Source organism: Sceloporus undulatus, chromosome 8, assembly GCF_019175285.1.
Source record: "Sceloporus undulatus isolate JIND9_A2432 ecotype Alabama chromosome 8, SceUnd_v1.1, whole genome shotgun sequence".
NCBI lineage: Eukaryota > Metazoa > Chordata > Lepidosauria > Squamata > Phrynosomatidae > Sceloporus > Sceloporus undulatus.
The window spans coordinates 32,602,609-32,614,673 of NC_056529.1; the positions used below are offsets into that span (position 1 = coordinate 32,602,609).

General features: G+C 41.3%; 1 protein-coding gene across 5 annotated transcripts; it reads left to right on the forward strand.

Moving 5' to 3' along the window:
- The first annotated feature begins 946 nt into the window (after nucleotides 1-946).
- Nucleotides 947-11,663, forward strand: DECR2 (2,4-dienoyl-CoA reductase 2). Of its 5 annotated transcripts, none has more exons than XR_006100588.1 (11): nucleotides 947-1,094; nucleotides 2,497-2,625; nucleotides 3,113-3,226; nucleotides 5,097-5,165; nucleotides 5,602-5,653; nucleotides 6,073-6,208; nucleotides 6,591-6,715; nucleotides 7,004-7,097; nucleotides 8,148-8,252; nucleotides 8,576-8,909; nucleotides 10,633-11,663. XR_006100588.1 is itself a non-coding variant. In XM_042438516.1 (11 exons), exons 3-11 carry the CDS (start codon nucleotides 3,129-3,131, stop codon nucleotides 10,665-10,667), a joined length of 903 nt encoding a protein of 300 aa, XP_042294450.1. In that variant the 5' UTR covers nucleotides 947-1,094; nucleotides 2,497-2,636; nucleotides 3,113-3,128; the 3' UTR covers nucleotides 10,668-11,663. The 5 variants fall into 5 exon arrangements, 4 of the variants coding, with proteins under 4 accessions (XP_042294450.1, XP_042294451.1, XP_042294448.1 ...); XM_042438516.1 differs by having other exon boundaries at nucleotides 2,497-2,636; nucleotides 8,576-8,764; XM_042438517.1 differs by having other exon boundaries at nucleotides 8,576-8,793.
- Nucleotides 11,664-12,065: the final 402 nt, after the last annotated feature.

The window sequence follows — 12,065 nt, forward strand, 5'->3', positions numbered from 1 at the left end:
GTTTCTTAAATGGTTTGCAATGGGAAGCTGCCATAAAACTCTAATATGCAATGGAGGAAAGGTGCTTGAAGGTATGATAAGGGATTACTGGTTTTATTGAGCCTTTGAAATCAGATTACTGGGTGCTGCAAAGCGTCCCCAGTTATGATATGCAGAGGGGCAGGATAAAAATAAATGATGTTATTATTATTATTATTAGCCCTGTTTTGTGGATTTTGGATGTTATTGTACTTTGCTACTTGGCCAACATGGATATGTTTTATGTATATGTGTGTGTGTGTGTGTGTGTATATATATATATATATAATATGTTTATATTTATCATTATATTTATTATTATTAATAATAATAATCCTAAATATATTTGTGAACTGCCTTGGGTCCCTTTCTGGGAGAAAAGGCGGCATAGAAATAAAATAAAATAAATAAATAAATAAATAAATTGCCTTGGCTTCTGCAAGGGAATTCTGGGAACTATTATTATTATTATTATTATTAACCCTGTTTTGTGGATTTTGGATGTTATTGTACTTTGCTACCTGGCCAACACGGCTACCCCTGGGTATGTATGTATGTGTGTGTATATATATATATATATATATGTTTATATTTATAATTATAATTATATATTTTATTTATAATAATAATCCTAAATATATTTGTGAGCCGCCTTGGGTCCCTTTTTGAGAGAAAAGGCGGCATAGAAATAAAATAAAATAAAATAATAAATAAATATATTCCCTTGGCTTGTCTGCAAGGGAATTCTGGGAACTGGTATTTTTGTGAGGCGTTGTGTCAGAGACCTCTGGTGCCACAGCAAACTACAGTTCCCAGCATTCCTTAGCACTGAGCCAGGGCAGTTAAAGCAGCCTCACACTGGATTATTTCTGCTTTGGCCCTAACTGGATTAATTCCATCTTAATTTAAATTTAAATTTAAATTTTAGCTTCTCTTAGGACCAATGAACTACAGTTCCCAGAAGCCCAGTGTCTAGAGGGAAGGCCCCGGGCCTAACTACACTTCCCGGCATGCTTTGCGCTCGGAAAGGCCCGCGCATGCGCACTGGCCTCCGAACCAAGTCCTCAGCAGGACAGGTAAGAAGAGGCGAAGGTGGTCTCTAAAGGCCACAAAATGGCGGATGGCTGGGAGGGAAAGTGGCCAATAGGGCCATTGTCTGTAAAATTAACCCCAAAACATGACACCTTCATTTCCAAAAAGCCCTCAGGATGCATTTATAAGCCTTTGAGTCTCCTTTTTATACAGTTATGGCTTAGAGAGGGGGATTTCAGAGGGTTTTCTGAGGTTTTCTGGTCCTCTAAGGAGGTTTGACCAGTGCCATTCTCACAAATAGAGCTTATAATACATTCCTTAGGAGTCCTAAACTTGGGTTGTTGTTGTTATTATTACTGGACTCTTTGGTCCCCCTTTTCCTCTAAATGGTGTGGGCTCTAACGTCCAAAGTGTGAGAAAAGGAGTCTTTTTGGACTGCCACTCCCAGAATCCCTTAGCATTTGGTGGGGAAGGGACCAAAGTTTTGTTTATGGGGGATTCTGGGAGTGATAGTCCAAAAAGGTAACCTTTTCCCATGCTTTGGAAGTTTCAGCCTGAAGCATTTGGGGTAAAGGGACCAAGGTTTTGTTTGTGGGGATTCTGGGAGTGATAGTTCAGAAAAGCAACTTTCTCCATGCTTTGGAAGTTCCAGCCTGCAGCATTTAGGGGAAAGGGACCAAAATCCTGTTTATGTGGATTCTGGGAGTGATAGTCCAAACAAATAACTTTTCCCCATGCCTTGGAAGTTCCAGGCTGCAGAATGGAGGAGGAAGGGACAAAAGTCTTGGGATTCTGGAAGTGACAGTCCAAGAAAGCAACTTTTCTCCAATGCTTTAGAGGTTCCAGCCTGCAGCATTTGGGGAAAAGAAACCAAGGTTTTGTTTGTGGGAGAATTTGGGGAGAGTCTGTGACAGCTTTGACAATAGAAAACCCTGCCTTGTTCTCCAACTTCAACTCCTTTAAATAGAAATGGGAACCTTGTGACCCTTTCCGATGTTGTTGGATTGCAACTTCCATCATTCCTAGCCAACACAGGCAAGGCAAAGGCGTGATGGGAATGGCCATCCAACGGCATCAGAAGGAACCTCGTTTGCCTACTCCTGCTTTCAAGGGGTGCTACACATACTGTTGCCTGGCTGTTTTTCTAGGCCATCCTCTTACACCATCATCCACTGCCAGTGTATGTTATGAGCCAACTGCTGTTACTTCTTGTAGTACATTTAGAGTAAAGGCTGCTCCCTGATTTTGCAATGAAGGGCCCCTGGAGAAGGATCTTCAGTACTAATCTTTGCTGTCAGACAGGTTTGTGCAGGAACAGGCAGTTGTTCAGATCCCAAAAGATAAAGGGAAAGGGAAGTTACCTGGAAAAGATAGCAAAAATATATTGGCCTCTTCTTTCTAAAGTGTGTTGTTAACTACGCTACCATTTTCTCTCCCACTTGGCAGGAAAAACTTGTTGCCTCTGACTATATTTGGTGGAAAGGGCGTTATAAATAAGCATCATTAGTACCAGATTGGAGCTGTGAGGGAACCATTCCCTGCTGACCTTCTGCTGGCAAAGACCTTTTTATTCAGGTGAGATTTTGGTAAGTGCCTGGCTGAAAAGGAGCCTTTTAGCATATATGTTTTAAAGCCCATTTTTATCAGAGGGCTTTTAAATCACTTTTAATATCTGTGGATTTGTTTGCACTTATTTTTAATCTTGTTTGTGAGCTTCCTTGACTTTCAGATCGGAGAAAAAGCTGTATATAAAATAAATAAATAAGAGTTTCCTCATCTTCTCTCAACTTCTCTGAGGTGCTGATACAACTATCCCATTTCCAAGCCATCCCAGATTCTGAGTAGACAGCCATTACAATTGTACAGGGCAGATATAGAAAGTAGAGACAGTTATACTTTAATCGAAGGCCCGGAGAGGCTTACTGGGGAAAAGATTATTTGGATCCATGTTGTTTATTCTTTGGTTAGATCAGTGGCCAAAATGTGTTGTGGACAGAGTAGATGTACATGTAGGGGATTGTTCTCTCTGGTCTTGTGGTAACTAGCAGCTTGTTTTCTGCAGAATTGTCCACGGAGCCATGTCCCAACTTGGCTTTGCTTGCCAGCCACCTCCTGATGTTGAAACAGATGATTGTCTTCAGGAATATACCTACCTCTTCAACCCTGACATCCTCAAGTAAGTTGTTCCAAGAGAGCTCTTCCTACTAGCAGGATACTACTTGGAGACTCTGAACTAGATAAAGTGAACGCTGCATGCTTTTCCTCTTTTTACTTCCCAATTCTGCTCTCAGTTCTTTGTCCATCACACTTCCATTCCTTCAGCAGAGATGTCAGCCTGTAAGGTGTTTCTTTCCTTATGTTGTTTGATCAGGAGCAGGAAACATTTGGTTGGACCACAACTCCGGTGGAAATTGTGCCTCAGGCCACATGTTGTCCACTCCATCTTAGAATAAGTTTTTGGGTTTAGACCCAAAATTGTGTTATTGTTTTTTCCTAAAGGGTGAATAATAGATTTAAATAGACCCCACAAACTGTTGAGAAACAGTTGGAAAGCTCTGAGGAACTTCCTTACTTGAGCCTACCTTTGTACCCAGCTGGTTTACATGTTAACAAAGATAACCAGATTAAAGTGCATATAAGGAAATTTAACATTAAAAGAAACCAGCAAGACACAACATGCTAGATTTGAAAGAGAGGCTGACTATATCTGCAGGGATAAAAAAAGACATCAGCCTACGGGTGGGAAAAAGCTAGTTTGGGATCTGTTAGTAGATCTCTGAGGATTCACAGTAAATGGGCAAAGAATGGAACTGCTACTTGGGTGTACAACCTCCACAATCCCCCAGTAGACATGATCACTAACTTTTTTTCATTATATGCATTTTAGAAAAGACACTGCCTTTTTGGGAAAAGTTATGTTTCAAGCAGTCTAGATAGGCAAGAGTGTTGCCTGGTAGTTGTTTCACAGTAGGAACAACAAAAGGATTTTTAATCCCATCTCCCAGATTAAAGTTCTGACGTAAAGAGATCTTAGGGTACCCAGGAACACAGTTTTTTGTTAAACAAACAAACATACAGGAAAAAACAGAGCTTAGTTCAGTTCTGATACTGAAAGCAAATTCTTCAGATCAGGATGTTCTCAAAAGCACCCTCTTCTTTAATTCTAAGTACTGGTATATATCTTTTTCACCTGGCTCTGGATGATGGATCTTAGGGTTCTGGTGACAAAATAAGCCTGAGAGTAAGTCTTGTTGAATTCAGTGGGATACACTTCTAAGCAAATATGTACAGGGTTGTACCTTAAAACTTGCAAGAAGCTTCAGTCATTTCTTTATTCATCTCTATTCCTACCAGTATGACCTTGCCTCCAGGCAGGAATGACAGTGTAGAAGCATGGTGTACATGCCAGTTCTGCTGCAAATATTCTTTTCTAACCATTTTGCAGAGTGCAGATTCTCATCATGGGTGTTTGAAGTAGCTCTAATAAGACCTTGCTTTTGACTTAAGCATGCAGGTTTTCAGGTGTACAATTTTTCAAGATCAAGTGAAATGTACATAGCAGGTGCCTGTTATGTGTGTGTAGCACTATATGTAACCAAGTCATTTTTTCCTCTGTCTTCCTTTACATGTTGGGAGTCTAAAGAAAGTATTCTTTCAGTTGCAGAAAGTGGTAAATACATGTGTGTAGGATACAGAAGAATGAAATCAATGCCTTTACTAATCCCTGATATAAATTCCTTTTCATATGAGAGAACTATTTTTCTTTTACTTGCACCCAGAAGCAGAAACAACCTGTGCATTTTATCTTTCTTTAGCAAAAAACCAAAACAAAAACAGGCTAGTATTTTCATCTCAGATGCTGCCTTTTATGTCACCAGTTTCTAGTAAGCTGGTGATATAGGTAGTCTTTGATCTGCCTGGAACTGATGTGAGCTGACACAAGAGGATTTGCTTCTTTTGTCATAATCTTCACTGCTACACTTTTTGTAATAAAAAGCCTGTATGAATCCCATTGGCTCAATGTCCTCCTCCTTGTGGCTTCCTAGGAGCAAAGTTGCATTCATCACAGGAGGTGGATCTGGCATCGGATTCCGCATTGCTGAGATTCTGATGAGGTGCGTATGAGGCTCTTAAGAGGCTCTAGGATGGGAACATGTTTATCTTATTTTTGGAGGTTGCCACTGCTTTATCCTTTTCCTTGGCTGAGCTTCTGTCCCTGGCAAGCAAACATTGCCCTCCCCTTGCAGCCACATCATGCTCTGAGGTAGACATGTTCTCTGCTGCCATGCTGGCCTTTGACTGAAGGCTTAGTGTTCTAATTGCATCATTGCTCAGTTCGTTATATTAGTGGACAATTTAGTATGCACACATGACCTCCTTCCTTAGCTTAGTAAAATGTGAACTGCTAAAGTTCCCAACCTTGGATCCCCAGATGCTTTTGCACCTACAACTTCCAGGATCGCTATTGGCCAAGAAAGGTGTGTAAGACATGGAGTCAGTCTGTTCTGTGTCCTTCTCATCTTGTTGCTTGTTACTGTTTTTGTTTGGCAGGCATGGCTGCCAAACTGTCATTGCCAGCAGGAACCTCCAGAGAGTGACAGAGGTAAGTGGATGTACAATATTTAATGGCAAGTCAGTGTCTTCTTCGCTGAAGCATCTTTGCTACAAGATGTCTGTTCCAAGCACCAGATCTGGGGCAGGGTCAATAGTGACTGAATCAAAAATGGACAGAACAGATCAGTGAGCACGGTACTGTAGGACTGTGCACTAATAAGCAGTATAGAAATGTACTTGTTATTGCTGTTATTGTTATTGCTGTTGCTTTACACAACATGGCCATTGCCTGTGCTTCCTGAGGGATTCTGGAACTTATCATCTAAAAAGTAACTTTTCCATACTCTGCCTGTATTCTTAACCCAGCTGCCTTTATGCCAATTTGTGATATCTTCTGCTGGATTTATTCTGCCCAAAATACAGGAGAAGGTGGCCATCTAAATGCCAAGTCTTTATTTCTTTTCACAGGCTGCTAAGAAGCTGTCAGAAGCCACTGGTCAAAGATGTTTGCCTCTTACTCTAGATGTCAGGCATCCTCAAGCGATCATGGCAGCTGTAGATGAAGCCCTGAAGGAGTTTGAGAAGATTGATATCCTGGTTAACAGTGAGTTATTTGTGTCAGTCTGTTTCACTTCTGGGCTGGGAAAAATGGTCACTGATAGACTCTCTAAGACACAGATGCGACCAAGGCAGTTCTGAACCTATTGCAGAGCTTGGAAAAATTACTAGCCATGCTGGCTAGAACATTCAGGGAATTGTAGACCTGATCTGTTGGTAGATATCTGATTGACTTTCATTATATATTAATTTTTTTAGACCTAATTATACAAGACCAGTGGGAATAAATGATGCTCTCCATGAGAAATCTAGTCTGAAACATTTCCAGCTTGAGAGGAGATGAGTTCATTATGATGGAGTAGCAGAGCTGTGGTGTCAGCTTTGTTGCCCTCTCTTGTCCTGACACTGTCCCTGACCTCTTTCCACAGATGCAGCTGGTAACTTCCTGTGCCCAGCCAGTGCTCTGTCTTTCAATGGTTACAAAACAGTGATTGAGATCGACACCTTGGGAACGTTCAATGTCTCCAAAGTACTGTATGAAAAGTGCCTCCGTGTAAGTTTTCCTCCCTTAGGAAGTCTTTGAGAAACATATCTTAGATCCCCTTTCTATCTGGATTTATGCATTCCTCCTTAGTCCTAGTCCAACATTCTTACACTCTTCTCCACACTAGCTCACTGAAATGACACTTGTTTGTTTGCTGTTGCAAAAGATACTGCTTTGCATTTTGAGTATCTTTTTTATTTTTAATGCCAACCCTATTGTTTTGTTTTCTATCCTCTGTACTTGCTCTTAATTTTTCTACCCATCCTGCCTGAGTTGAGTCTTGTTCTCTTCATCTAGGCCAATGGAGGGGTTATTGTCAATATCACAGCGACTCTTAGCTACAAAGGCCAGGCTCTCCAGATGCATGCTGGTACAGCTAAAGCAGCCATAGGTACAGTAAACCATCTGCCATTTTGTTCTCCCCCTCCTTATCTGCATCCTGTCCAGGTTTTGCAATGACAGTCTATAATTTAGTGAGGCTGCCTTAGTTTGTAGTTTGAAAGCCGTCCTTTGACACTTTGTGAGTGGATTTCAAAAGGAGGTGCACTTTAGAATAAAAGTGTCTTTGGACAGCTCCTCCTGTTTGTGGAGCTTAAAATATTACAAGTTTGTTCACTTCTTTTCCCAAAGTGTAGCTCACAGGATTGGGAAAGTGTCACCCTGGTTCTCCATTTTGTGCCCCCAAAGACCCAAATGGACCACTTCAGTCAAAGTATGGCTCCCAAAAGCCTAAATTGCCATATAAAAATGGTTTTTATCCTTTTGCACCCTAGAATCCCCAAACATCCCTAAAATGAAAAATGGCCCTTTTTCCAGCTGAAAACTTGAAACCAGAAGTAACGTTCTGTCACTTCCTATTATGCTGAGAGCAAAGAATTGATGAGAACAAGGTTTGCCCTTGAAGATTTTCCTGTCCTTTCTCAACCCATAATTATCTTCCTGGAAAAAATACTTTTGTGTACTGTTCATAGAATCATAGAGTTGGAAGAGACCCAAGGGCCATCCAATCCAACCTCCTGCCATGCAGAAACACACAGTCAAAGCACCCCTGACTGATGGCCATCCAGACTCTGTTTAAAACCTCCAAAGAAGGAGAGTCTACCACTCTCCAAGGGAGTGTGTTCCACTATTGAACAATTCCTGTCAGGATGTTCCTCCTAATTTTGAGTCCATTGTAGTGTGAATCCATTGCTCCATATCCTAGTCTCTGGAGCAGCAGAAAGCAAGCTTGCACCATCCTCAATATGACACCCCTTCAAATATTTAAACAGAGTTATCGTATTACCTCTTATCCTTCTCTTCTCCAGGCTAAACGTACCCAGCTGCCCTACTAGCTAGAGCTGTAGCATGAAAATCTAACTTTTCAAGCTCTGTTTTTGCTTGCTTCTCTTCTTCCCTCATATTTATTCTTGAGCCTGTCTATTTGTTTGTTCTCTAACAGATGCAATGACAAAACATCTGGCTGTAGAATGGGGCCCTGACAAAATCAGAGTGAACAGCCTGGCACCGGGTCCCATTTTGGGCACAGAGGGCACCCGCCGTTTAGGTAGGAAGTGAAATACTGGCTGGAGGTGTAGTGTGGGCATGCCCTAAGATGGGGACATGGGAGTGTGCCCATAGAGGGATTCTAAAACAACCTTCTTCATCTCGGTACCCTCCAAGTATGTTTGACTCAAAGTCCCATCATCACCCATCAACTTAGTATTTTTAATGCATGTAAACAAGAGGATTGTCCTAGACTAAAATTCCTGTGGTTTTATAAAGGGTTCACTGAGGTGGTGGAGAACAACTCACTTAGGCCTGTGCACTTTCACTGTCCTGGTTTGATCTCAACATGTCCAAGTTTCAGCTTCCCTGCTTTCTTTTCAGTCCCACCTGGTGTGGAAAGCAGAAACATCTATCAAGAAATCCCTCTTCAGCGGGCTGGGAATAAGACGGAGATTGCCCACGGTGTGTTGTATTTGGCCAGTCCCTTGGCATCTTATGTGACCGGCACAACTCTGGTGATGGATGGTGGCTGTTGGATGACGACCAAGAACGACTTCCCCGCACTGTTGGGTATTGCCTCACAATCTGCTAAACTCTAGGTGATGCTCCTTTCCCGCTCTGTGGGATTAGATAGACATAAAAGGTGCTTGTGTGTCAGAAAAACACTTGCCTTCAGGCAAGAGTTTGCACCTCGTGGTGGTGGCCCCTTTAAAAGGTAAGTGGAAGATCAAACAGGATCTCCTTGTAGATCCAAGACTTGTGAAGATTACCTTTTGGATATCAAGTCCCACAGTCGCCCAGCCACAGCATGGCTACTAGTCGTATTGCTGTAATCAATGCATTGGTTAGAGCAGAGATTTCCAGCCAACTTTCCCTGAAACCCTAGGGTTCTGCTAGAGGTAGTAACTAAAAAGAAAAGAAAAACATTGTGTGGTATTTTGATCTGTAGATGTAATCACATTTTGAGACCTAAAAGTTATTTCAAAGTTTGTGCAAAGTAGAAGCGTGAGAAAGGCTGGGTTAGAGTATCTGAGTCCAAGAGATAGACATATATATATGTTTGTTTGTTCGTCTCCAACCTTTCCCCCAGAACTGGGACCAGCTGGTAGATCTGTGGGTGGTTTGCGCTAGATTTCTGACTTACAGAGCAAGAGCAAATACAATTGTAAGAAGAACAATCTGTGTTGTGGCTGGTCCTGTGCTACTTGCTCATCTCTTCACTTCAGTATTCCTCATCTGTAAAATGGGAATATGACTCGTGTGTTAGAGCAGGACATTGTTTGTCTCTGCTGACTGGTCTCATGTATAAAAAGGCCCCCGTCTTGGATAACTCATATGTAACTGATAGTGAATAATTAACTCCACCCACTGAATTACTAATTAGCTGTAGAACTTTGTGTTCTACAGAAAGAGTCTACTAGCATGTGTGTGCCTTATCTCTAAACACCATACTAATGTTTTTGATCTGAGCTTCAAAAAGTTACTCATCTAGACAACATTCAAGAATCCTTATGCTACAATGGTCAGAGACTATGCTGGCAAGGGGATTGTAGGCATTATTGGTTAAAAGAATTTTTACAACTTCTGATCTTGCCTGAGAAGTAGTTTTTAAAGCCATTTTCAGACCTAACAAATACTTCAAAATGTCTTTAAATCCGGTAAATAATTCATCATGAAAGAGCACGTGAGAAGTAGCCATGGCCTTTGGGAGCATAATATAACTAATTCCCTTTTGGAAGCATATGCAGTAAGCACAGTATTACATACGGCTTTTTGTGAGCAGAAGAGATGAGATATCAAGCAGCAGCTGTTGGACCTCTTTCACTCCTAGCATCCATGGTTTGAATTTGCAACTCCTAGAATTCTCTTAGTCATTATGGCCATTGGCCATGCTGGATGGTGGATTCTGAGAAATATAGTCCAGCAATGTGACTTTTCTGCATTATGTGATTTAGTTATAATCATAATAGAAATTTGAAAAATGTACCCTCCTATCTCCCCCAAAGAGATGATAAGGGTCTGCTTAGGCTCAATAGAACTTACAGGCAATTGCGTACAGGATTTCGTGATGTATATAGGATGCATGTATATAACAATGCTATGTATTCAATGCTTTGCAGCTAAAATGCATGCTCAGGTGAGAGGTTATCTTGCCTCGATTCTTTATGGATGCCGTTTTGAAAGTAACATGTTAACTAATACACTCTTTGTTTTGTTGTTTTCTCATTTCATGTTTGCCAATAACCAGATGGTTTTTAATCTTTGTCTGAACTCTTAAGTCTTAGGCGTCACTCTGAATCTATTATCTGAGTTCCAAAATATTTCTGTCTTATTAATCTTCCTAGACATCTCCCTTCTTCATTTTTGGTCACATCTTCCCCCTCTTTAGATGTCGTATAGTTTCATCCATCCACCTCATCTTTTTTCTTTCCTTACAGATTTCTGGACTGCGGAATTTAAAAAAGATAAATGAAAGAAGACCTCTGGACTCTCCTGGAAAAGACCCTCCAATTTAAATGCTTCTTCACAAGCGTCTGTGCAGGGCCAAGGGTAGGGGTCACACAACTGCCCTGGTTGCAAAGTAGCTTTAGACAAAATTGACAACAGAAGTATTTAAGATCATGCTTCTTGATGTCATGGGAGGGCAGGTTGGCGCTGATGACAAGGGGGCTACAATACAGTCAGGAAATAAGTGGCCTTCCAAATGTTGTTGCATTGCATTTCCCATCATCCTTTGCCATTAAAGCAGGGTGGGCAACTGGGGGAGGCTAGGGAGCTACATAAGTCCCCAGGAGTCTGTGGAGAGCCACATCCACCACCAAAAACCTTTTTAAAAACTTGTCCCAACACCTTCTAAGGAATGCTGGGGGCATTTTTGCAATGTTTAAATTTCAGGTTTAAGAAGCGGTTTTGAGACAATTTTTTGTTACTCTTGGCGGGTCCTGGAGGCCACAAAAATGGCCCCGGGGCATTCTGCCCATTCCTGTATTAAATAAATCATTGGGAGTTTGCAGTCCAACAATAACTGGAGAACCACGTATTCCCCAGTCCTGAGATAGATAGTCATAGTGTATTGTATTCTTACCCAGGACTTTCCTGTTCTATGCCAATTGTGCATTGTATGATACAAAAGAGCTATCTGGTATAGTTAGCATAGAAGAATAGTCATGATCCAGCTTAACTTCCTGACTGGGGAAGTACATTTGGCTTGGTTTTGTTTTATTTTAATTTTTATGCACACACTAATGTTTTGTTTTTGTTTTTTTGCCTTATCTGCACGGTTTGCCACCTGAGCCTTTTTACAAGGGAAGAAATGTATGTCTGTTCACTATTGACCAAGCCAGCCTGAATGGTATGTGTTGTGATTCTGGACCAAACAGGGTGATTCTGCACTTTTGCCAATGCTCCCTATTTTTCAATTAGCTGGAATAATTCCATCCTCAAAATAAATTCTGTTTATTCTGTCTTTTAAAAAAATCTATTTGAAATCCTTATTTTTGGGGCAGGTTTATAGTTTTAATATTGGACCATTTCAGGGATGGGGAACCTCAGACATACATTCTCTTGGGACTTCACCAGCATGCAAGCCTCTTTTGCTGTTCTCTACCATCAGTGATTGGAGAGAATGTGGTATTTACAGGTAGCTGAACTATGCTGCATAAAACTGGGCTGATATTTGCAAACACTGGGAGAAGTTGCATGGAGCTGAGATGTGTGGTCTCTTCTTGGACTATTTGTACTGGGTGGGGATATCACAATTAGGAATCTATGGACAGAAGGTTAAAGATCTTACTAACCCAGGAATAACAGACTGCAGCCACTTCTGAGTCTGGTTTGGCCCCCTTTGGACTGTTGTGTGCCTTCATGTCAT